Here is a 23,080-nt window from a genome sequence, read left to right on the forward strand (position 1 = left end):
AGAGATTCAACACTGTGTGAAGGAGTTTTGCATACTGAGCAGCACTTTGCAGGTTCATTTTGATTTGCCCTTGTATCTATTTAGAAGAGACTGTGGGGGCTGCACTCTGAGCTCTTTCCCTGGGCCTCTCCATTGTTCTTTCCAGCAGATTTGATGTACAGGTCTCTCCAGGCCGAGATTCAAGGCTGCAATGAGCAGGATGTGGATGGAGAGCAAGATCAACCCTCCCCTTTAAGATAAAAACCAAAAAATGCTGGTGAAACTCAGCAGGTCAGGCAGCATCTGTGAAGAGAGAAACCGAGTTAACGTTTCAGTTCGATGACCTTTCGTCAGACCTCCCCTTTAAGAATTGGCCGGCGCCAGTGTCACAGTCACAGAAACCCCACAGTGCAGATAGAGGCCATTTCGGCCCATCGAGCCTGCACCGACACATATCCCACCCGATCCCCGTAACCCCTACACCAACACATATCCCACCCTATCCCCGTAACCCCCACGTATTTAATCCCCCCTAACACTAAGGGTCAATTTATCATAGCCAATCAACCTAACCCGCACATCTTTGGACTGTGGGAGGAAACCGGAGCACCCGGAGGAAACCCACGCAAACACGGGGAGAATGTCTGTGTGGAGTTTGCACAGTCACCCGAGGCCGGATTCGAACCGTCTGTGTTCCATTGCTGACTGAAATCACAAGCTTCGCCAGCGCTCTGAGGTAGCGCCTCGCTCCTCGGCCATTGCGCCTTAAGACAGGTGTGAAGCGTCTGATTTAGTGCTCCAATCACCTCCCAGGGACGATAAAAGCCAAGTCTGCTGACAGAGGCGATAATTAGCACCAGGCGCTAAACTTTGCGCACGGCCGATAATGGCGCCCCAAACGGGGCGATGCTGAATTTCTCCCCCTTTAACATTGAAATTTCTCTATTTGATTTTGAACGATCGACTGAAGTGAGTCGCTTTACATAAACATGTTGTTGAGGAGGGGGAGGGCAGGGAGGATTTGTCGGAGTTACCTGCAGTATTACTTTTTATTGACTTTTTAAAAAATATCATTGACATTTAGGAAGAGAACCAAAAAAGGGGGAAAAACACAAACCATTTTACTTTGTTTGTCGTTCTGTAGTTCTAACAAGTCTCGGGAATAATGTAAATATAGATTTCCTCTTAAATGTTTAGTGGAGTGTTAATAGAAACATGAGTTATGTAATGACGTATAAAAATTGCAGGAAGCTACTTTAAAAGAAACTACTATTTGTTTATTGAGAAAGACACAGAAAATACTTCAATTAAACTGATAATGTACAATTTTGATTTGGTATAAATGTTTGAAATAGGAGATTAAAAAATTGAGAGTACAATGAAGTTTGTTTCCCACTATTTAATTGTGAAGTACCTAAAATAATTCAACACTTTTCGTGATAAGAGCAGGGATTAACATTGTGGAGAATGTTTGAGAGAAAAACACTAGAAGCGAAATCCGTAAATTAACATCTTTACGTTAACATATTAGTAAACATTTCCAAGTCAGTCTGATTGGTTCTCCTTTCCAGGAAGAAATATAATGTTTATTTATGTTAAATCATAGCTTTTCCTGCTTTTTGTTTTGAATTCGGTTATGGAAATTTTTCCTGTTTTTCTGCACTTGTGAATAAGTGCTGCATTTCTGACATGTTACATTGGGGTGCTGGTTCAGGAAGACCATGGGGGGAGAAATTCAGTTGGTTGCGCCACCTGTTAGCGCCTTAAGAGGGCGTTAAGTGTGTCACAAGCCAACTCGCGCCCGGGCGCGGCACTGCCCACGCCTCCCGCTAAATTCCGCGGGACGTTAGTGGTGGCGCTGACCGTTAGTGCTGCGCCGCTGCCGATGACGTCATCGGTGTGCGCAGCGCCCCGCTGACGCCCCGGCCGCGATATTCGGCAGCGCCCCCTGATTTACCGCCAGACGCTATGTCCGACAGGGTCAGGGCGGCGTACCTGCAGCCGGGGAGGCGCAAATTAAAGGCGAGGTGCAGAGTGGCCATTTTTGTTGGCCACCTGCCTGCGCTCCCGTCCCCGGCCTCCTGAACACCCCCCACCCCCCGCGGAGTGCCGGCTGCGCTCCAAGAGCCCGGCACTGCTCCTCGGTGCCGGGCTCTTTTGCCAGCACTCGCGATCCTCGGGGGCCCAGCTGGGCCCCAGATCGCGCTGCACAAGGCCCCTCCCCTTTTAAGAAGGGGAGGAAGGCCTGCAATACCGCAGCGCGACGTGCCGCAGCATGTGGCGTTGCGCCACGATATTCACTCGCAGTGCCCCAAGAGGGATGCGGGGCGCCTCCAGTAGCGCCGCGCTTCCCTTTGGGGCGCAACCACTCAATTTCCGGTGCAGGGGCGCGAATGTTTCCGGGCCGCTTTTAGTGCCCTGGCGAGGCTGGCGCCCCAAACGGGGCTATACTCAATTTCTCCCCCCATGTTTATTAATAGAAGTGATTGAAGTTGAAAATACAGATACTGTACCTGCTTTTGTTCAATTCTTTTTAATACTGTGAACTAAAGAACCACAGCACTTTATATTTGTTGTTTGTCTGGTTGCATTGTGAATAATATTCTAATTACTTATGTGGATGTCCAGCACGTCCGCGCCATAGGGCAGCCACCGCTATAGTGACATGAGGGATGGACTAAAATGTTGAAAACTTTAAAATTAATACAAATTCCATGAATAGATATGCCTCAGCTCACCTTGGGCTTTTGGATTATTTGTCGATGCATAACCGTGTAACTGAGTGATGTTTCTGAAGTGTTAATTTTTTTAAAATTCATTTACGGGATGTGGCCGCCACTGGCAAGGCCAGCATTTATTGCCCATCCCTAATTGTCCTCGAGAAGGTGGTGGTGAGCCGCGTTCTTGAACCGCTGCAGTCCGTGTGGTGAAGGTACTCCCACACTGCTGTTGGGGAGGGGGTTCCAGGATTTTGACCCAGCAATGATGAAGGATCAGCGATATACTTCTAAGTCATATGACTTGGAGGGGAAGTTGGAGGTGGTGGTGTTCCCATGCGCCTGCTGCCCTTGTCCTTCTAGGTGGAAGAGGTCGCGGGTTTGGGAGGTGCTGCTGAAGAAGCCTTGGCGAATTGCTGCAGTGCATCTTGTAGATGGTACACACTGCAGCCACGGTGTGCCGGTGGTGGAAGGAGTAAATGTTTAAGGTGGTAGAGAGGGTGCCAGTCAAGCGGGCTGCTTTGTCCTGGATGGTGTCGAGCTTCTTGAGTGTTGTTGGAGCTGCACTCATCCAGGCAAGTGGCGAGTATTCCATCACACTCCTGACTTGTGCCTTGTAGATGGTAGAAAGGCTTTGGGGAGTCGGGAGGTGAGACACTCGCCACAGAATACCCAGCCTCTGACCTGCTCTTGTTGCCACAGTATTTATGGTTATGTGGCTGGTCCAGTTAAGTTTCTGGTCAATGGTGACCCCCAGGATGTTGATGGTGGGCGATTCGGCGATGGTAATGCCATTGCATGTCAAGGGGCGGTGGTTAGACTCTCGCTTGTTGGAGATAGTCATTGTCTGGCACTTGTGTGCCGCGAATGTTACCTGCCACTTATCATGCATCATTATGCAGTTCTTTTATATCTCTTTTCTGACAAGTAATTTTTTATTAAATAGAGTTTGTACATGACAAACTAAAAGCTTTTAATTAATTCTATCATAAACAAACTTGCAGAATGGGCATGTAAATGACAAATGAATTTCAATATAGGTAAGTGTGAGGTGGTGCATTTTGGTAGGAGGTATAAGGAGGTAACCTACTCCTTGGAAAAATTGGGTTGGTTAGCGCCTCTGGGGGAGCGCTAGCAACTTAGCGCCCAAGCGCGGCGATTTTAGCGCTGCATGCAAAATTGACCTGGTGTATTATGGTGGCGCTAAACACTACCGCCACGATCTCCTGCGCCCGGAGATTGTGACATCAAGCGTGCAATGCCCCGGTAGCACCCCGGACCGGAAATTGTTTCTCGCCCCCTGCCTTAGTGCCTTGCCGCTAGGAACGACAGGTAAAGGGGGTGTTTTGCAGCCGGCAAGGAGCTGGGGGAGCGCTATTTAAAGGCGTGCGCTTCCTGCTTTTTCTAGTCGGCAAAATTTTTGGCATACGCAGGTAGAGAGAGAGAGATGTCTGGAGAGATTTAACACTGTCCTACAAGGAGTTTTGGAATTGAGCAACATTTTTCAAGTTTCTATTTCTCTGAGCTTTATATTTGCCACATTTAGAAGATCAAATGGGAGCTCTGCTAACTCGCGGCGTCGTCCTCCAGCTTCAGCTTCAGAGGTGCAGAGAGAGAGTGGCAAATGTGGCCAGAGGGAGGAGGGCCAACAGGCCTCTGCACAAGGACCTTGCCCTCCCAGGGTATTCCGGGAACAATTCTCCTACATTCATTTGTCTGAGGAGCAGTGTTTCCAAAGGCTGCGCTTCAGCAAGGAGGCAGTCACTGAGCTCTACCAGATCTGCAGCCTCAGCTCAGGACCAGGACGTCTCTGTCGGTGGCAGTGAAGGTGACGGTGGCTCTGAATTTCTATGCCAGCGGCTCCTTCCAGGCTTCAACTGGGGACATAGCAAATATCTCCCAGTTCGCTGTCCATTGCTGCATCTGGGAGGTCACAAATACTCTGTACAAAAGGTGAAGGGAGTACATATCTTTCCCCATGACCCAGGACAAACAGCATGAACGCGCATGTGGCTTCGCTAGGATAGCGGGCTTCCCCATGGTTCAGGGTGCCATTGACTGCACGCATGTGGCATTGCGAGCACCTCATGAAAATGCAGAGGTGTTCCGCAACTGTAAGGGCTTCCACTCTCTGTTCAGTTGGTGTGCGACCACAGACAGCGCACCCTCGCCATCAATGCCCGCTATCCTGGCAGCAGCCACGATGTTTTCATCCTGCACCAGACTGGTCTCCCAGACCTCTTCCAACCACTGCGTCAACCTTGTGGGTGGCTCCTTGGGGACAAGAGTTACCCACTCTGCACCTGGCTGATGACACTGCTCTGTAACCCCAACACTCCTGTTGAGCTCGCCTACAATGAGAGCCATAGCACCACCAGGAACCTCATTGAGCAGACGGTCGGCTTCTTGAAGCAACGGTTCCGGTGTCTTGACCACTCTGGAGAAGCCCTGCAGTACACTCCCGAGCGAGTCTCGCTTTTCATTGTTGTATGCTGCATGCTTCACAAACTTGCAATTATTAGGACACAGCCATTGCCACCAGGGATTGGTGCACCACCTCAGGAGGAGGGAGAGGAGGCAGAGGACGAGGCGGATGAAGAGGAGGATCAGCAGCACCAACGTGGGAGGGAGTTGCACAATGTTGCCTCTGCAAGTGCCGTCCGTGAACGCCTGATAAGACACCGCTTCTGATGAATGACAAGAGAAGATGGCTTCTGGGATGAAGAAGCACATCATCGCAAGCATCCCGCAGCCCCTATTGCCGGGCAACGCTCCAATGAGTCAAATCAGCAAAGTTGTAAAGCTCCAATAAAATCTTTTATTTATATTACAAACTGTGTCTTATTTATTCAGGACAAGCAATTAGAAACCAACACAACAAATCATAAACTAAAAAAGCTCGTTCTTACCACATCAAGATCGGCGTCAACACAGTAAACAAATATATTGAGATGAACATCAAACTTTGCCACAAACATTCCCCCCATTTATTAATTTTAACTTTTTGGTCTTCGAGGGTGACCTCCATCCCCTGCGCACTTCCCCCTACCCACCCTACTGCTCCTCCATAATGTGGCTGGCGCAAGGCTGCTGAATGTTGGATCCAGAGACTGGAGATGGCCTTGAAGGACTTCCTCGACCAGCTCTGGGCCTGGAGGCCCCGGCTGCAGACTGCACCAACTCTGCATGGGCGGTAGCAGTCTGGGCTGGCTGTGTTATAGGCTGTGGCAAGTGCAATGGCGAAGTGGCAGTGGTGAGAGCAGGAATGCTGTCATCCTGAGAGAGGACAGCACCTTCCTGCTCGATCGACCCACTGCCACTCCCCCGGGGCAGCACCTCGGCATCCGGAGCAATCTGCTCAAGCACATATTGCTGGCCTGCTGCGGTACCGTGAGATCCCCGGTGGACTGTGGGTGACCCAGCGAGGATGGCAGCAGTCAGCGCTGGCGTGACATCAATCTGAGACTGCACGAGAGCAGTCTGAGATTGGATTTCACCAGCCAATGACTTGATTGCAGCACTAAGCCGTTGCGTCGGCCTGTGCTTCAATAGATCCTGCCACCTCACCTATTACATGCGGCATGGGCTCTGGTTCCCCACGATCTCCCTGCAATTCAACCATCTTCTGCAACGAGGCAAGGAAGGGTTAATTGGCTTGTGCAGAGATGACAGCTGTGCTGGCGGCGGACTCCTCCACGTTCCGAGCCAGTGCATCCATGCTGTCGGGCACCCTTGCCATTTGCACCCATGAGCTTCGTATGCATGCTCATTGCCTGAGTATTCATGGCGGCTATATCGAGGTCCTCATCTGAGTCCTGTGCAGCAGAACTCGTGTGCGTACTCACCCTCCGGGGAGATGGCCCCCGAGCTTCCCTTCCCCCATGCGCTGCTGCAGCCCGCTGGGCCCCGGAGCTTCACCCACATCAGATGCAAACCCTCTGCTCCCCTCCAGGGAACGCGTGGCCCCAGTGTCGGAAGTGTCACCCTTGGGAGATGCAGGTGGTGAGGCTCCGACTTCCTCTTCCTCCTCCTCTGGTGTATCGCTGCCACTGACAGGCTGCTCAGCCGGTGGTTCACTATCTGAAAGCGGGATGGTACAAGAGTGGCTTTAGCGTGAGGGCAGGGGGCCAGGAAGTGAGCAAGGACTGAAGACAGTTAGTTAGATTGAAAGTGTAAAAGGCTGGTGTTGTGAAGGGGAAGTGGTATGAGAGAGGAGAGAAAGCTGATGAATATAACATTGCTGTCTCCGAGGAGGTCGACCTCTCCAATAGCCACAGCACCTTCTACCTGGCTCGCAATGAGTCTGTGGACTCTGTCCTCCAATTCAGTGAGGAGGTGTAGCACCGCCTGTCCTCCCTCTGTCCGCTGGGTCTCTCGCCAGTTATGTGAAATCTTGGCCTGCAAGAAAAAGGACAGTGTGTGAGTGAGTGAGTGCAGCCATGTGTTTGGCAGATGTGCCTACCATAGTTGAATAGCCGTTAATGTCTGCAAGGTGTGGGATGTGAATGTGAGATGGCCATAGTTGTTGGATGAGTGTTGGGCATTTAGATCGTTTGTGCACAGAGTGAGGTTGAGATGGTGGAATGTAGAGGTATTGAAAAGCAGGTACTCACCCTGACCACCCGAGTGAGGTCGTTGAACTTTTTACGACACTGTGTATGTGTCCTCTGCACCAGGCTCCGAATTGACACATTCTGGGCTACCATAAGAACAGAAGAAAAGATATACTTGCTCTCGAGGCAGTTCAGAGAAGGTTCACTCGGTTGATTCCGGAGATGAGGGGGTTGACTTATGAGGAAAGGTTGAGTAGGTTGGGCTTCTACTCATTGGAGTTCAGAAGAATGAGAGGCGATCTTATCGAAACATATAAGATTGTGAGGGGGCTTGATCGGGTGGATGCGGTGAGGATGTTTCCACTGATGGGTGAGACTAGAACTAGGGGGCATAATCTTAGAATAAGGGGCTGCCCTTTCAAAACTGAGATGAGGAGAAACTTTTTCACTCCGAGGGTAGAAAATCTATGGAATTTGCTGCCCCAGAGAGCCGTGGAAGCTGCAACATTAAATACATTTAAAATGGAGATAGACAGTTTCCTAAATTCGGGGTTACGGGGAGCGGGCAGGGAAGTGGATGTGAGTCTAGGTTTGGATCAGCCATGATCCTATTGAATGGCGGAGCAGGCACGAGGGGCCGTATGGCCTACTCCTGCTCCTACTACTTATGTTCTTATGTTTCTAAGTGCCCAGTTATTGCATCCTTTATAATAGATTCCAGCATTTTCCCAACTACTGATGTGAGGCTAACAGGTCTGTAGTTCCCCGTTTTCTCTCTCCCTCCTTTCTTAAATAGCGGGGTTACATTTGCAATCTGCAGGAACCGTTCCAGAATCTGTAGAATTTTGGAAGATGACAACCAATGCATCCACTATCCCAATGGCCACCTCTTTTAAAACCCTAGGATGTAGGTCATCCGGTCCTTGTGATTTATCGACTTTTAGTCTCATTAATTTTGCTAGTACTGTTTTTTGCTAATAATAATTTCTTTCAGTTCCTCATTCTCGCCACACCCTTGGTTTTCTCGTATTTCTGGGAGGTTTTTTGTGTCTTCTTCCGTGATGAAAGAAACAAAGTATTTATTTAATTTCTCTGCCATTTCCTCATTCCCCATTATAAATTCTCCCGTCTCTGACTGTAAAGGACCTACATTTACCTTTGTCAGTATTTTCCTTTTCACATACCTATAGAAGCTTTTACAATCCATTTTTATATTTTTTGCTCATATTCCATTTTCCCTTTATTAATTTCTTGGTCCCCCTTTGCTGATTTCTAAAAAGATCCCAATCCTCAGGCTGACCGCTTTTTCTGGAAACTTTATAAGCTTCCTCCTTTGACTTAATACTAGCTTTAATTTCTTTTGTTCGCTATGGTTGGATCACTTTTCCTTTTGGGTTTTTATGCAAATTGTGCATTATTTCCTTGAATGTTAGCCATTGTATGTCCACCTTCATACCTTTTAGTGTAGTCTACCATGGCCAACTTGTCCCTCATACCCTTTTAGTTTCCTCTGTTTAGATTGAAGACCTTAGTTTCAGATTGGACTACATCACTCTCAAACTTAATGTAAAATTCAATCATATTATGGGCACTTGTCCCTAAAGGCCCCTTTACCACAAGATTATTGATTAGCCCATTCTCATTACACAGTACTAGATCCAGAATAGCCTGTTCCCTGGTTGGTTCCTCCACATACTGATTCAGGAAACCATCTCACATGCAATCCAAGAATTCGTCCTCCACACCATTAGTGGTAATTTGATTTGCCCAGTCAATAGATTAAAGTCCTCCATGAATACCGTATTGCCCTTGTTACATGCACTTCTAATTTCTTGATTGATACATTACCATTACTGTTTGGTGGCCCATACACAACTCCCACCAATGTTTTCTGCCCTTTGCGGTTTCTTAGCTCTACCCAAACTAATTTCAGTTCTACATCATGATCTGCCGAGCCAAGATCTTTTATCTCTACCGTACCAATCTCATCCCTTATTAACAGTGCTACGCTACCTCCTTTTCCTTTTTGTCTGTTCTTCCTAAATGTTGAGTACCCTGGAACATTCAGTTCCCAGCTTTGGTTACCCTGTAACCATGTCTCTATAATGGCAATTACATCATATCCATTTACTTCCATTTGTGCCATTAATTCATCCACCTTGTTGCGAATGCTACGTGCATTTAGATAAAGTGCCTTCAACTTTGCCTGTTTAATATTTTTCTGCACTTTGATCCTCTTTACTGTTGGTCTTTGTTTCTGCTCCCTACTAGTTTTGCTGACTACTTTTCTAACTTTCACTTCCAGCTTTGTTTCTCTCTGTTCTGGGCCCACACTTAGGTTCCTAGCCCCCTGACAAACTAGTTTAAATCCTTCTCAAAAGCACTAGCAAACCCTCCTGCGAGGATATTGGTCCCGGTTCTGCCGAGGTGTAACCCGTCCAGCTTGTACAGGTCCCACCTTCCCTAGAATCGGTCCCAATGCCGCAGGAATTTAAATCCCTCCCTCCTACACCATCTCTCCAGCCACGCATTCATCTGGTCTATTCTCCTATTTCTGCTCTCGCTAGCATGTGGCACTGGGAATAATCCTGAGATTACTACCTTTGCGGTCCTGCTTTTTAATTTATTTCCTAGCTCCCTATATTCTGTTTGCAGGACCTCGTCTCTCTTTCTACCTATGTCGTTGGTACCGATATGTTCCACGACCTCTGGCTGTTCACCCTCCCACTTCAGAATGTCCTGCAGCCGCTCAGTGACATCCTTGACCCTGGCACCAGGGAGGCAACATGCCATCCTGGAGTCACGTCTATGGCCACAGAAATGTTTCTCTGTTCCCCTTAAGATAGAATCCCCTATCACTATTGCTCTCCCACTCTTTTTCCTCCCCTCCTGTGCAGCTGAGCCACATGTAGTGCCACAGACTTGGCTCTTGCTGCATTCCCCTGAGAAACCATCTCCCCCAACAGTATCCAAAATGGAAAATCTGTTGGCGAGGGAGATGGACCCAGTGGATTCCTGCACTACCTTCCTAGTTCTTTTACTCTGTCTGGCGGGCACCCATTCCCTTTCTGCCTGTGCACTCTTTTTACCTGCGGTGTGACCACCTCGTTAAATGTGCTATCCACATAGATCTCAGCCTCGCGGATGCTCCACAGTGACTCCAGCCGCTGCTCCAGATCCGAAATGCGGATTTCGAGTAGCTGCAGCTGGATACACTTGCTGCACACGTGTTCGCCCTGGACACCGAAATTGTCCCTGACTTCCCACATAGCACAGGAGGAGCACTCCAAGCTGCCCTGCCATATCCTACCCTTAATTTACTCCCTTTACTTCCTCTAAATATAACAAACTTTCAGCTCTATTGTATAGAAAGCTGTAGTCCCCTCAACATTTTTCTTGTATTTCAGGTATGGTAATGGGTGGTCGTTACGCCATTGCTCCATGCAGGGCGCCTCTCATCCTACCAGCAATGCCTCTACCAACTCAGATTAGGTGCCAGGTATGAACAGTCTCTTTGCAATAACCTTTTTGTTTTTTCAGTAGTATGATTAGTTTTATTTTTTTTTGCTGCAATCCATTTGTTTCAATGAGGCACTTCAAGTTGCAGTTCTTAAAGCAAGAACAGTTGAGAACATTTAAAACTTGCACACATTTCTGCAGAATGGGTTTATTTTATAATGAAATATAAACACTTGTGCTTAGGCAAATAATTTCTGAACATGTCGGCAATGACTCAGCCTGTAAAGGGGCACCATCTTCTGTTTTTCTCAGGACTGGTCAATCTCCTGAGCTGTCGCACACGGAGAGTTAAGGGTTTCAGGACAGGCCATAGTTGAACCAGGGTTGACAGACGTAATTCAGTTACCATTTTAAATTGATACATTTTGTCTTTATTTTTATATAATACTTTGTTAAAATAGCAAATATTACAGCAATTTGGGAAGTAGAGTTGGTGGAAGCACAGACAGACTGAAGAGCTGGCAGTCAAAATAAATTGAGGTGCTACAGTAATTACAGCATTATGGCAATTTCTATCATAAATATGCATGGGAATTTCAAATGGCTAAAGTTGACACAAGGGCGACAAAAATGTAACAACAGGAAGTGTGTGCGGACACAAGAATTTTAATATATTATGATATATGGGAGTGATGTGCTTCAAGATTTAGCACATTCAGCTAAATGCGCACACACACATCATTTTTTAAAGAAGGTTTTCAAATGCTTTCTCTAGAAGGTGCAGCCCCCTGAAAAGGCCATTACTACAGAAAGGGCCCTAGTGGTGGGTTGAGTGCATAACCAGGTTAACGTTCCTTTGATTCTCTCACTGTTTTTCCACTGCAGCACTCTAGTACATCTGTTAAGGAACAAGAGCCTCTCACAGCCACAATGCTTTCAGCACTCCCCTTCCAGGAGCAGAAACAACTGTTGGGTACGTGAAATTCAGTCAATCCAGGATTAAGTCTTGTTTGCAGTGAAAATAATGTGGTCGAAAAAAAACATCAATTGAATGGAAGCTGCACACTTTATATCTCCACCGCAGGCTAAACGCTACTCTATATACCCCCTCATCACACTAAACTTTAAACTATGTAGCCCCTCCTCACACTATACTCTACTTTTATTTACAGAATATTTCTTAAGTAATAATAATGCATGTTAAAAGTTTCAGCTCTCATTTTACAATTTACCCTAAGCATTCCGGATTCAATGACGTGGAATCCGGCAACTTACCAGCTGATGCCAGAATATCACTAATGTATCCGCTGATGGAAGAAAACTGTTGATTAGGAAACAAATGGCGCTAAAGTTACATTTATCCATTCAGTATTGATATGCCCAGTAGTCTGAGGCATAATATCAGTTTGAAGTTGTTCTTGGCCTTTAGTCACCCATCTTGGATTCTGATAATGAAGACGGGAATCCGGATTCCCACTCCCAGCATCAAGAGGAGGGATGGGGCCTTGCTCCATCTCGTATTGGGCCCTCTATGTTCAGGATCTATCCCAGTCAATTGTCTATTGATTAATTCAACATTCTGTGTTCAACAAATTTGTGCTAGACTCTTGCACAAAGAGTGGATTCGGCCCTACCTCTTAGTTAAGTATTAGGTTTCCACCCAGGAGCTCTTGGTTCCTTCATCTGTGTGGATCATCACACAAAGGATGTGGGACAACTGAGAATCACAATTGGATGGAATGGGAAGACTATTCTGACAGAACTGATACTTTGTGCAAGTGTGTTAGTGAGATTACCTCAGTGGTTTGTGTATCTCAGAAGTTACTGTCTGGGGAGTGGAGTAGACTTTGTGAAGTCTATGGAGCATAACGTGAAGAAGAAAAGTTAACTGCAGTTGGGCATTTGATTTTTTGTTTTTAAAGCTATTTGCCGAATACTGAACTCCCATCTTCCTTCCCCTCTGTTCCCCGATCTAGAGGAATGGGAATTGACTTCTGGAAAGATTCTCCAATAGTTGCCACAAAACATGAAAAAAATCCTTCTACCATATTTTTGGTTTTGCTATAGCAGTTCCATCAATGTTACTAAGACCAGCCTTTTTGAATGAAAAGGGCTGATGTGTAAACCAGGAGCTTGTATGGTATGCAAAAAGGAAGTTTTAAGCTAGTGCGACCTAAGTTTATAAAGGCATGTGCCCCTATGATTGAATGATTATATGTAATATTATGCAACTGGTAACCTTATTTGAAGAATGAGGCAGGTTATCTAGCTGTTTGTGGCAATTTTAGTTATTTTAGATAACATCCTTTACCATTCTGTCCTGTGAATATATTTTCAGGTGAACGTCTTTTCCCATTAATACAAGTTCTGCACCCTTCCATGGCGGGAAAAATCACTGGGATGCTGCTGGAGTTGGATAACACTGAACTGCTACAGTACTTGGAGTGCTCAGATTCTCTTCGCTCAAAGGTAACCTCAAAATAGAGTTGTTTAGAACGGAAGGGTTGGAATCCCATTGGGGGGGGTGGATTTCAGCTCCGTGCTAATAAACTGCAATCGGGGCAGTGCTGATATTAAAACAAGAGTAACCGTTTATTTTAACACTATGATGATAAACTTGAGTACCGTCACCTAAAATAATCAGGTTTGTACATTAAGATAATGCTCCTATATCTGTGGGGATTAATGTATTACAAAGCAAAGGAATACTTGAGTTGGATGTGGGAAGGAATATAGTTAGTTTATTAATCAATGGAGTTTTGGGTTTCCATCATTATGATCTGATTCCAAAATGGTTGCCTTGATTTTCCAGAATCTAAAATCGAATGACCAATTACATGCACTCTTCAAATAATATCATGGGTCAATTCAGTATTTGAGGTACAGCTAATCTGATAACAAATCCTCCCTATAATTTTTAGTGATGGAATTTGACTGTATTTAGATTGACACTAGCCTTGTTCCCATCTTCTTCTCCCCCACCTTGACATCAAGCAATCACAACCTGTCTCCGGCTGCGTGCATTGATTCATGGTGTGGCCGCTGTACTTGTAAACAAAGGAATCGCAGCCTTGGCTCACAGCAGATTATTTATAAATGTAATTCTTTATCTTGTTTCTGGAGCTGTGAGCTCACTGGGGATGATGGGGATTGTAATCCCAGTTGCTGAAGCTAATTGAGTTAAGCACCCACATTATTAACACACCACCTCCAAGTTCCCCTCCAAGTCACACACCATCCTGACTTAGAAGTATATCGCCGATCCCTTCATCGTCGCTGGGTCAAAATCCTGGAGCTCCCTCCCGAACAGCACTGTGGGAGTAGCTTCACCACACAGACTGCAGCGGTTCAAGAAGGTGGCTCACCAACACCATCTTGAGGGCGATTAGGGATGGGCAATAAATGCTGGCCTTGGCAGCGACGCCCACATCCCACAAACGAATAAAAAAAAATCAACAACAACAAAATCATATGAAGTGTTCTGGTTAGTGTAATTAATTATTTAATGACCCAGTTAAGGATGAAAATTGCATTGACTCAATTGTAGCTGTGCTAGCTGTTTACCATCTTTCTGGTCTGTGGTTCTGCATAGGTTGATGAAGCTGTGGTTGTTCTGCAGAGGCATCAGGCTCAGAAAGACTTCCTTCAGAGAGCAAATCTGGTTGCAGCTACCTCTAAACAGAAGAAATAAGAAGAAGCAAGCTGGCGGAACCTCCGTCGTCATTTTAGTACCGCAGTTTGCATCAACAAGCTGCTGTGCGATTAGTTTACAGTAAGGTCTGGGGAGCAGAGTGGATTAACACACTGCTGTTTCATCTCTTGGACTGAGTTTTGAATCCAGCAATGGGCAGAAGTCTTGATCGCTAGAAGGGCCTTTAGTGAAGTCTGAAGCCACTTGATGTTGGTCCGGAGTCTACCAAACAAAAACTGCCACAATCCAGCACTGCTAAGCGCTGAATTCTCAATCTCACTTAGAGAAGCCGGGCGAATGGCTGATGAATTGTCACGTTGGTGCACTAGGGGTTGCTAGTCTGAGCCTAGGGTTAAGGCACATAGTTGAGGCACAGAAAAGGGGGTTTTACCTCATCATCTAACCTAAGCTGCACTAAAACTGGGAGTGCTTAGTGCTGGAACTGGATGCGAGAAACTGAAATCCCTTGCATTCCCAGTACTGGCATCCTTCACTGAGAAATTCACCTTTTAAAAATGGGAGATTTTAATATATGTATATATTTTTTAAAAACCATAGGCAAGAACAATTTTTTTTACTTTAACCTATTGGCTGAGACTGCATCACTCTCCACCACACATATTTTCTAAGTACCTGTATAATTTAAAATGGTGTAAATCATCTGCCTTAAAATTTATTTTAACTTTCGAGGACAGAAATCTCAGCCCGAGAACCTGCGAAGTTTCTTAACCAGCCATCCATGTAACGTGTTTCAGCTCGGCCCTCGCGCCTCATCTGTATCCGGCGCTGGTCGCAGCTCCACAGGCAGCGCGCAGGGCGAGAGAAAAACAATTTGAGAGCCACTTGCCTTGCCGGGTACATCCTGGAAGGGGGGGTTGGAGCGGACTCCCAGGGGCTGATCACAATGCCTGTGGAATCGAGGGCCCACCTGTAGATTTTAGAACGGAGGGATTTGATACCAAGGCACAAAGATACGATAGTATCTCACAGCCTAATTTCCCGGCTTCAATTCTGACACCAAGGTGAAAAATAGACTGACGAAATGATGCAAGCTTCCCAAGTCCAAACTGAAGTGGGTTTGATGCTAGTTTTGAAATGCAGCTATGCATACATATCCAAATCAAAGGTTGGCACAGGGTCATGCGGCGCCTGCCGGTTATTATAGACCAATGAAAATTGGCCAATAGACTAAAAGTCAGTTTTTTTTTTATAACACAATTCCAGATGAGGAAGGCCCATCTTAGCTCATTCATGCAGAAGGAACCATGTCCCTCGCACATCACCGCATCCAACTGTTTCTTAAATGATTCCAAGGAGCTTGCCTGCAAAATCCATTGTTGCAGTTTGAGCTTTTTCCCCATGTCTGGTGCAAACAGTCCACTTCAACAGGCAAGTCTTCACCCCTTAGACATTGAAGCATGACCTTGTGTGTGAAGCCATCTGTAATAGTCTGCACCAGGTCAACAATGAGCTTTTTTTCCCTTGCTACCAGGTAACACACTGGAATTTTACATGTCATTTGGGAAGATGGACAATATCAGCAATTCCAGACACTTTTAAAACGAGCAAGACTGTTAAACAAGTTTATTCACTAGTAGTTATTTACAGAAGCAAGCAGTAAAAGTGAGATACTAAAATTGATCTAGAAACAGAAATTTAAAGCAAGTTCACCAAACCAGTCAGGTGTGATCTTTTGGAAACTTCAGAGAGCACAGTTGGATTCTTTAGGGAATCAACAGAATACAGCCTTTGCAGGATTTACATAGGTGCATGCTGACTGAGTTGCGTTCTGTTCCCACCTCTCATGGCCAGACAAGACTGAACTGCCATTCGTGAAACATGCTGAGTTTTTATACTGCTTATTTGTAAAACATTCACCCCCAAGTTACACAATGGCCACGTCAAGCTGCAAACTGTCTAGCCTTTGGACCCCCATTTGCCAGAATAACCGCTCTCATCCATTTTGATGTCTTTGTCTCCAGTAAAACCTTTACTCTCTCCCATCCTCGTTATTTCCCTGGTATGACCCCATTTTGCTCCCTCAAGTCCAAGGGGTGCAGATGCGAGCATATCTGGTGCACAAGTGGTTTAAGCACCCATCAGCAGATCTGGCTGGACCACATCAAATGTTACCGAGCCTCATTCTCCTCTGCCTAAACTGCCCTCTACTCCAGGATCACCCTGCTGAGCAAAGATAACCCCCTATTCTTTGCTTCATTATATACCATCTCCTTCAACCCATCTCCCCAACCCCTTCACCCTCACCTCCATCAACAAGTACTCTGAGCTTGTGGACTTCTTTGGTTGGTCTCAATCTAAATAACATTCAGCTCCTTCTGCTGCTTCCTCCTCGTCCACTTGCCCATAAAGCTAAACCTCCCCCCGGGCTCCTGTTGCTCTAGTCCTGATCTCGCATGATCTGAGATCATGTTGTCCATGAGACCCACTTCGCTCTTCCTTGACCACATTCCCACTAAAATGCTGACCACCCAACTTCCCTTCCTGGCACCTGTGTTGGCTGACATTGTAAATGGTTCCCTTTCCTCAGGTACTGTCCCTCTACCTTCATAAAACTGCCATCATCACCCCCCTCCTCAAAGACTGCCACCCTATCTCGAACCTCCCTTTCCTCTCCAAATTCCTTGAACATGTAATTGCCTTCCAAATTGATGCCAATCTTTTTCGCAGCTCCATGTCTGATTTTCTCCAGTTTCTGCCACTACCATAGCACTGAAACGGACCAAATCAAAGACACAAGTGACATCCTCTGTGACTGAGAATGGGGCATTTTTCCACCTCATCCTCCTCAACCTTTCTGCAGCCTTTGATATGATCGACCACACCATCCTTCTCCAACACCTCTCTGTTGTCCAGCTCAGTGGGATTGTCTTTTCTTGGTTCCAATCTTACCTATCCAATCACAGCCAGAGAATCTCCTGCAATGACCTCTTCCCGCCCCACATTACTTTTTGGAGTCCCCTGAAGATCTGCCCTTGGGCCTCTTTCTACTCTTCCTGAACTACATGCTGCCCCTTGGTGACATCATCCACAGACATTGGGGTAGATTTTCATAAAGCTGTCGGGAAGGAGGTGGGACTACAACTTTAGGGTTTTAGTCCCGCCTACATCGACGTTCAGCCAATCCACGCGATTTTCCCTTGATTGACCTTGTTAAGCCTGCCCAGCAGGCTCAGCAGGCCAATTAAGGGCCACCCGGCAACAGGTGACATCACAGACAAGTTCATCTGTCAAGAGGTCTTGACAGATGAAATATCAGTGTTTCACAGCTGTTTGAAGCAGTCAAACACTGAGGCCCCGATTTTCGGCTTGTGTGGGAAATGGTCGGATTTCCCCGAATGTGGGGTTTCTGACACACAAAAAAGTGTCAGCCAGCCCCATGCAATTTTCCCTCAATTGGCCAATTAATTCCCAGCATGTGAGAAGCCTTGCTAATTGTCTAAATCGAGTCAGAAATCCCCACAGTATGATGTCATCATTCGTGGTGCTTTCAAGGTCCATGGCAAGCACTGCATCCTCTGAAGGCTTCCAAATGAACCATACAGGATGGCGGAGGAGCCTGCAGCAGCTGTGGCCAGTGCCAGACCCCGAGCTGCCTTCAAATTCGACGAGGCTTCACTGCAGGCATTATTGGATGGGGTTAGGGCCCACAGGGAGGTCCTCTTCCCTAGGTCAGGGAGGAAGAGGCCTCCCACTGAGACCAAGGCTGCGTGGATGCAGGTGTCAGCAGATGACAACTCGCTGGGAGTCGCCAGAGAACCTTGGCATTACATCTGTAACTCCTTCCTTTACTCCCCCACAGTACCATCCAGAGCCCCCGTCCTCACTGTGGAGGAGGAAGAGGCTGTGCAGCCAGACTCCTCAGAGGAAGCTCCAACCTCTGAGGGTGCAGCGTCAGCAGAAGTAAGCGCACCCAGCACCAGCGCAGACACTCACACCTCGGGGGGACCTTTGGGACATAGAGTAGTGTTGTCACCTGGTGTTTCACAGCTGACAAGTGAGCCTCAGCAGATTCTGGAGACAGGGACAGCAGTGGAGAGTCCTCGTCGGAGGGCGCAGGGCTTTGCCAGCTCAGCTGCGCTGCATCTCGACCCTCTGCCTCTGGGTTCATCCGCAAGAGAAGAGGTGATGGATCTCCATGCATAGATGCAGGAGTCTCTGGCAGGTTTTGTCTCCAGGGTCGCTGCGAGTGTGGAGCGAATGGAGGAGTCCATAGCGACCATGAGCAGAGCCTTTGTGGAGTCATTGGTGCATGAACGCAGCACCATGGAAAGGTTGGCAACCTCCATGGAGGAGATAACTCGCCAGCATACGGAAAACATGGTGAGTGCTCATAAGAGAATGACATCTCTTGAGGAGCGTTGGCCATCTGTTGAACAGAGAAACCAGATCTTCATGGAAGTCCTTCTGAGTAGGACTGCCAGTGCAGAAACGGGTCCCACTGGCCCCCTAAAGCGCAGCAAGGTGCTCTCAAGCCACTTCCAAGCGCTGGCCCCTTCTGGCTTGTGCAGCTTCAGGTGAGTGAGCAGCAGCCTGGTGCTCCTGGTAATCATCCTGCTGTTCCTGGTTCTGCTGCTGCCACCTCTGCTGTTGGAGATCCTCTAATGCCAGGAAGGGAAGGTGCCAAAGGCCTCCCATGCTTCTAGCAGATGCCTCGGTTGAGGAGGTCCTGAGTTAGGGTGGTGAGAGGGGCTTCTCAGGAGCTCACACTGAAGAAGTGTGTGAGGCTCCAACTTTCTGCAGCTGCTCCTAAGGCTTCAAATAGTTCCCCCAAGCCTTGATCAACAAGGTCCTGCAGCCTGCAAATGCTGCCTCTTTAAATATCTTCAGCCCTCAGCGACCTGCTGCTGCAAGCAAGCAAGCCAGCTGTTTTCACGTCAGCTCTCATCGGCGGGGTTGCCCGCAGGCGGGTTTCAGGTGGGGAAAGCCCCAAAGTCGCAACAGCACGGGAAAATCGTCCTTAACAAGGTGATCATTGGTGATTAGTGTGCCGACGAGCAGTCCCGCCAGCGGCGGGCGGGACTGAAGCGGGGCGTGTGGAAACGGCGGTCCGAAAGTCGGACGGGGCGGGGAATCAGGCGGGAGGGGGGTCCCGACCCACTTTTTCCGCGATTTTCGGACCACGGCCGCATGAAAAGCCGCCCGACAGCTGCCTGAAAATCAGGGCCTGACGGTCTGACTTCTAACCTGAGTCCTTCTACACAGACTCAGTTAGAACTGTCACCGGCACTGAAAGCTGAAGGCTGTCACTTTTGACAGCTCGCAGCCATTTTGGTTTCAGTGCCAGCTGAGTGATGGACTCCTGAAACCTAGAGGAAAGGCTGTTAAGGTAAGTACAGGTAATTTAAACTTCTTTAGACACACCAAACACACTTACCTTTGTACTCATGCACCCATCACTCACCTGAGCACCGACATCGCGACCCCTCCAAGTCCTTCAACCCGACGGCCCGACTGCTCTAACCTGGCGTGGTTTGGAGCTGTCGGGAATCCCACACGACACCCCTCAAAATAGAGATTAGGCTAAAAACTGCCTGTTAACTACCTGTTAACAGGCAGTTAATTGGCACTAATCCCTTCCCGCCTCGGGTCGGCGGGTCCCAGTGCGGGGCGGGTACCCGCCTCCCCTGAAACTTACGTGGAAGCGGGCTTTGGGCGGGATGGTGTTGGGACCCCCAAAATCGGGATTTCCCCCCCACACACGCCTGAAACCCTGCCTGACGGCTCCAGGAAAATCGACCCCATTGTGTCAGCTTCCAGGTGCACGCTGATGACACCTGGCTCTACCTTTCCCACTGTTGAAGTGCCTTACTTCTTAGCTCTGGGTAATGACTCAATACACTCTTGGAATCGTCAGATGGACAGGCCTTTTATTTATCTTGCAAGGGGAATCAGTACCTCCACTCAAGGGGTGAGGCTACTATTCCAATGATACACTGTATAAATATGGAACGCTTACGCTGTAACAAACAAGTTTAATTGACATTCCTTTGTTCCTCAATCAGGATACATTTTAGATTAATCATTAGGTCTTATGACATATTGACAGAAGGATCCTGGACACATAAGTCAACGGTTAAGATATAACAGGATATGAATCGTGTAACCGGAGGTCCTCTTTAATCTTAATCATGTATCGGGAGGCTAGGTTTGCTTACGGTCGCAAGTTGTTAGGTCACTGGGTACTTCAAACGGAACCCATTGTTTCACTTCTACATTCTCATTAGGTGGGCAGACATCTGTTCTTGGCTGTAAGCCAGGTACGTGCAATAGCTCTAGTTACACATCGACTCTTGACCTATGTCAAGTCTGAAAACTTTTACCCAGCAAGCACCCGAAATTAACCCCTTATATTATGTAGCTTTCCTCACCCACCTCTCTCTTGATTCCCTCCACTGCCTCTGTGTTGTCTGACTGCTTGCCCGACATCTAGTCTTGACGAGCCACAATTTCTTCCAGTTTAACATTGTGAAAACCAAAGATGTTGTCTTTTCCATCGCCACAAACTCTGTACCCTTCCCAGCCATGTCAAAAAGGATAACAAAGAATCGTCAGCCCTACCCCTTTCTCACCAGCCTGTCTCCAGACACAGCTGACCTGAATGACTTCAAGGTCCTGTGCAGATTTCAGAACAAAAGACATTAACCAACCATAGCTTGCATAATTAGATCAGACATCAGGATACTGGTCTTTAGACTGAATTGATTGACCCCTCTCACCCACCTGATTGCTGCTGTATGAATCATATCCAATGCTGTTTGCAACACAATTTTGAAACACAATGAGCTAGGCTATCCACAGAATTACTAATTACATATGCATGTCCCATAAAAGCCCAGGCAGATAATCCATCTCGGCTGTGAGCCATTGCATAGCAATCAGGCTGACCATTCTTTGCAGGTGAACCTGGGTTTTTGACCCCTCAAAGCCATGACCAGTGAAATAGGAACCATATAAATAGTCCAACTGACAAAATTGCTCTCTTTCTGTCTCGCTGCCTTCTGGGCTTCAAGTCAGTTGTGTCTTGGAAACCAGAATTGGACACGGTACTGAGGTTGGGCTTGGATCATAGATGGAAGTATACAATCTGAGTATGAGTTCCTCCGACCTGTACAGTACAGATTTGACTCTCTAGCTCAGTATTCTATTTGTGTTGTTGAATGCTCCTCTGCAGTGATTGGACATGAAGGTTTAGTCAACTAAAACCTCAAAATGGCATTTGACTTAATCTTCGGCTGTTTTGACACCATTCATAGAATACTTAGCTCGCCCATTTTTTTTCTTCCTCCTAAACCTCTTCGCCTCGCTACCTCTCTTTCCTCCTTTAAGATGCTCCTTAAAATCTACTTCTTTGACCAAGCTTTTGGTCATCTGTCCTATTATCTCCTTATGTGGCTCGGTGTCAAATTTTATTTGATAACGTTCCTGTGAAGCGCCTTGGGACGTTTTACTACGTTAAAGGCGCTATATAAATACAAGTTGTTACTGTTGCTGGTGACTTGGCGACCTGTAGATAGTGCACGCTGCACAGGTAGAAGGATTGGATGTTTAAGAATCTCGGCATGTTCTGGATGACTTGTGTGCCCTGAATCAATGCCAGTGCAACCAAGATCAACCTTGGGCAGGGTGGGGGAGGTGAGTTGCTTTTTCCAATTTCCTTTTATTACAAAGTCACCCAGTTCCACTTGGAACTTTCCCTCCATCATGTACTTTGTCGGCCTCATTATGCCCGACATCTGCAGTTGTTTTGTTTGAATACCTGCGCATCTGTGCACAAAAGACCCATATAGTTCTGTCACGGAACTCAACTCAGTTACGTGGATTCTAAATACGCAGGCTGGATTATGCCATTGAGTCTCCGTGTAACTAGGATGTGGGATTCGATTATCAGTTTGACTTTTTTTTACAGTGCTGCGCTAGACCTGTCAAACTCTTACATTTATTGTGTTTACAAAAGCCTTGACCAGTTTTTTTTTAAAGCCCAGAGTATGATGTGAATGTTTAACTGGTTTGTATGTTATGTTAAGGCATCAAGGGGTATGGGGAGAGAGGGGGAATATGGTATTGAGATAGAGGATCAGCCATGATCATATTGAATGGCGGAGCAGGCTCGAAGGGCCGAATGGCCTACTCCCGCTCCTGTTTTTGTATGTTTCTATGTTGTATGACATTCCTCGTATTTTAATGGATGAGTTATTCTGATTTAAAATATCTGACCAAATCTTTCAGGTAAATGGAGGCCTCCGCAGCCGCACTGAACCATAAAAGTGTGTTTTAGTGGTGTAGTGATGCAAACGCCTCAGTACAAAAGATGTGGAAAATCTTTGCAACAAGCTGTGTGTTTTATTGTAAGTCATCTATTTGTACCCAACACCACCTTGGTGTGTTTACATGAATTGTGATTATTTTCAAATAAAGTCTGCATTTCAACATTTGAATTCGAGTCACTGGCTGTGATTGATACAGTACACTCCCGCATCGAGGGATAACTTTCTCTTCCATTCTCCGGATATGGGCATCGCTGGCAAAGCCAGCATTTATTGTCCATCCCAAGTTGCCCTTGAGAAGGTGGTGTTGGCCTTCTTGAAACACTGAAGTCCATGTGGTGAAGGTACCCCTACAAATGCAGTTTGGTAGGGAGTTACAGGATTTGGACCCAGTGA

At 46.9% G+C, this 23,080-nt stretch overlaps 1 protein-coding gene across 3 annotated transcripts in view; it reads left to right on the top strand.

The window, feature by feature from the left end:
• ftr41 (finTRIM family, member 41) overlaps positions 1-22,851 on the top strand; it is a 59,512-nt gene extending 36,661 nt beyond the window's left edge. For 2 of the 3 annotated variants that reach the window (XM_085963435.1, XM_085963433.1), the window contains 4 exons: positions 10,657-10,748; positions 11,594-11,681; positions 13,047-13,177; positions 14,301-22,851. In XM_085963435.1, coding sequence (XP_085819561.1) covers positions 10,657-10,748; positions 11,594-11,681; positions 13,047-13,177; positions 14,301-14,399 — 410 coding nt within the window. In that variant the 3' untranslated portion in view covers positions 14,400-22,851. The remainder of the gene's footprint in view (positions 1-10,656; positions 10,749-11,593; positions 11,682-13,046; positions 13,178-14,300) is intronic. The other variant, XM_085963434.1, reaches the window with a different exon arrangement.
• The last annotated feature ends 229 nt before the right edge of the window (positions 22,852-23,080 follow it).

Source organism: Somniosus microcephalus, chromosome 21 (assembly GCF_052327205.1).
Source record: "Somniosus microcephalus isolate GS21.2 chromosome 21, FLI_Smic_1.0, whole genome shotgun sequence".
NCBI classification, from domain to species: domain Eukaryota; kingdom Metazoa; phylum Chordata; class Chondrichthyes; order Squaliformes; family Somniosidae; genus Somniosus; species Somniosus microcephalus.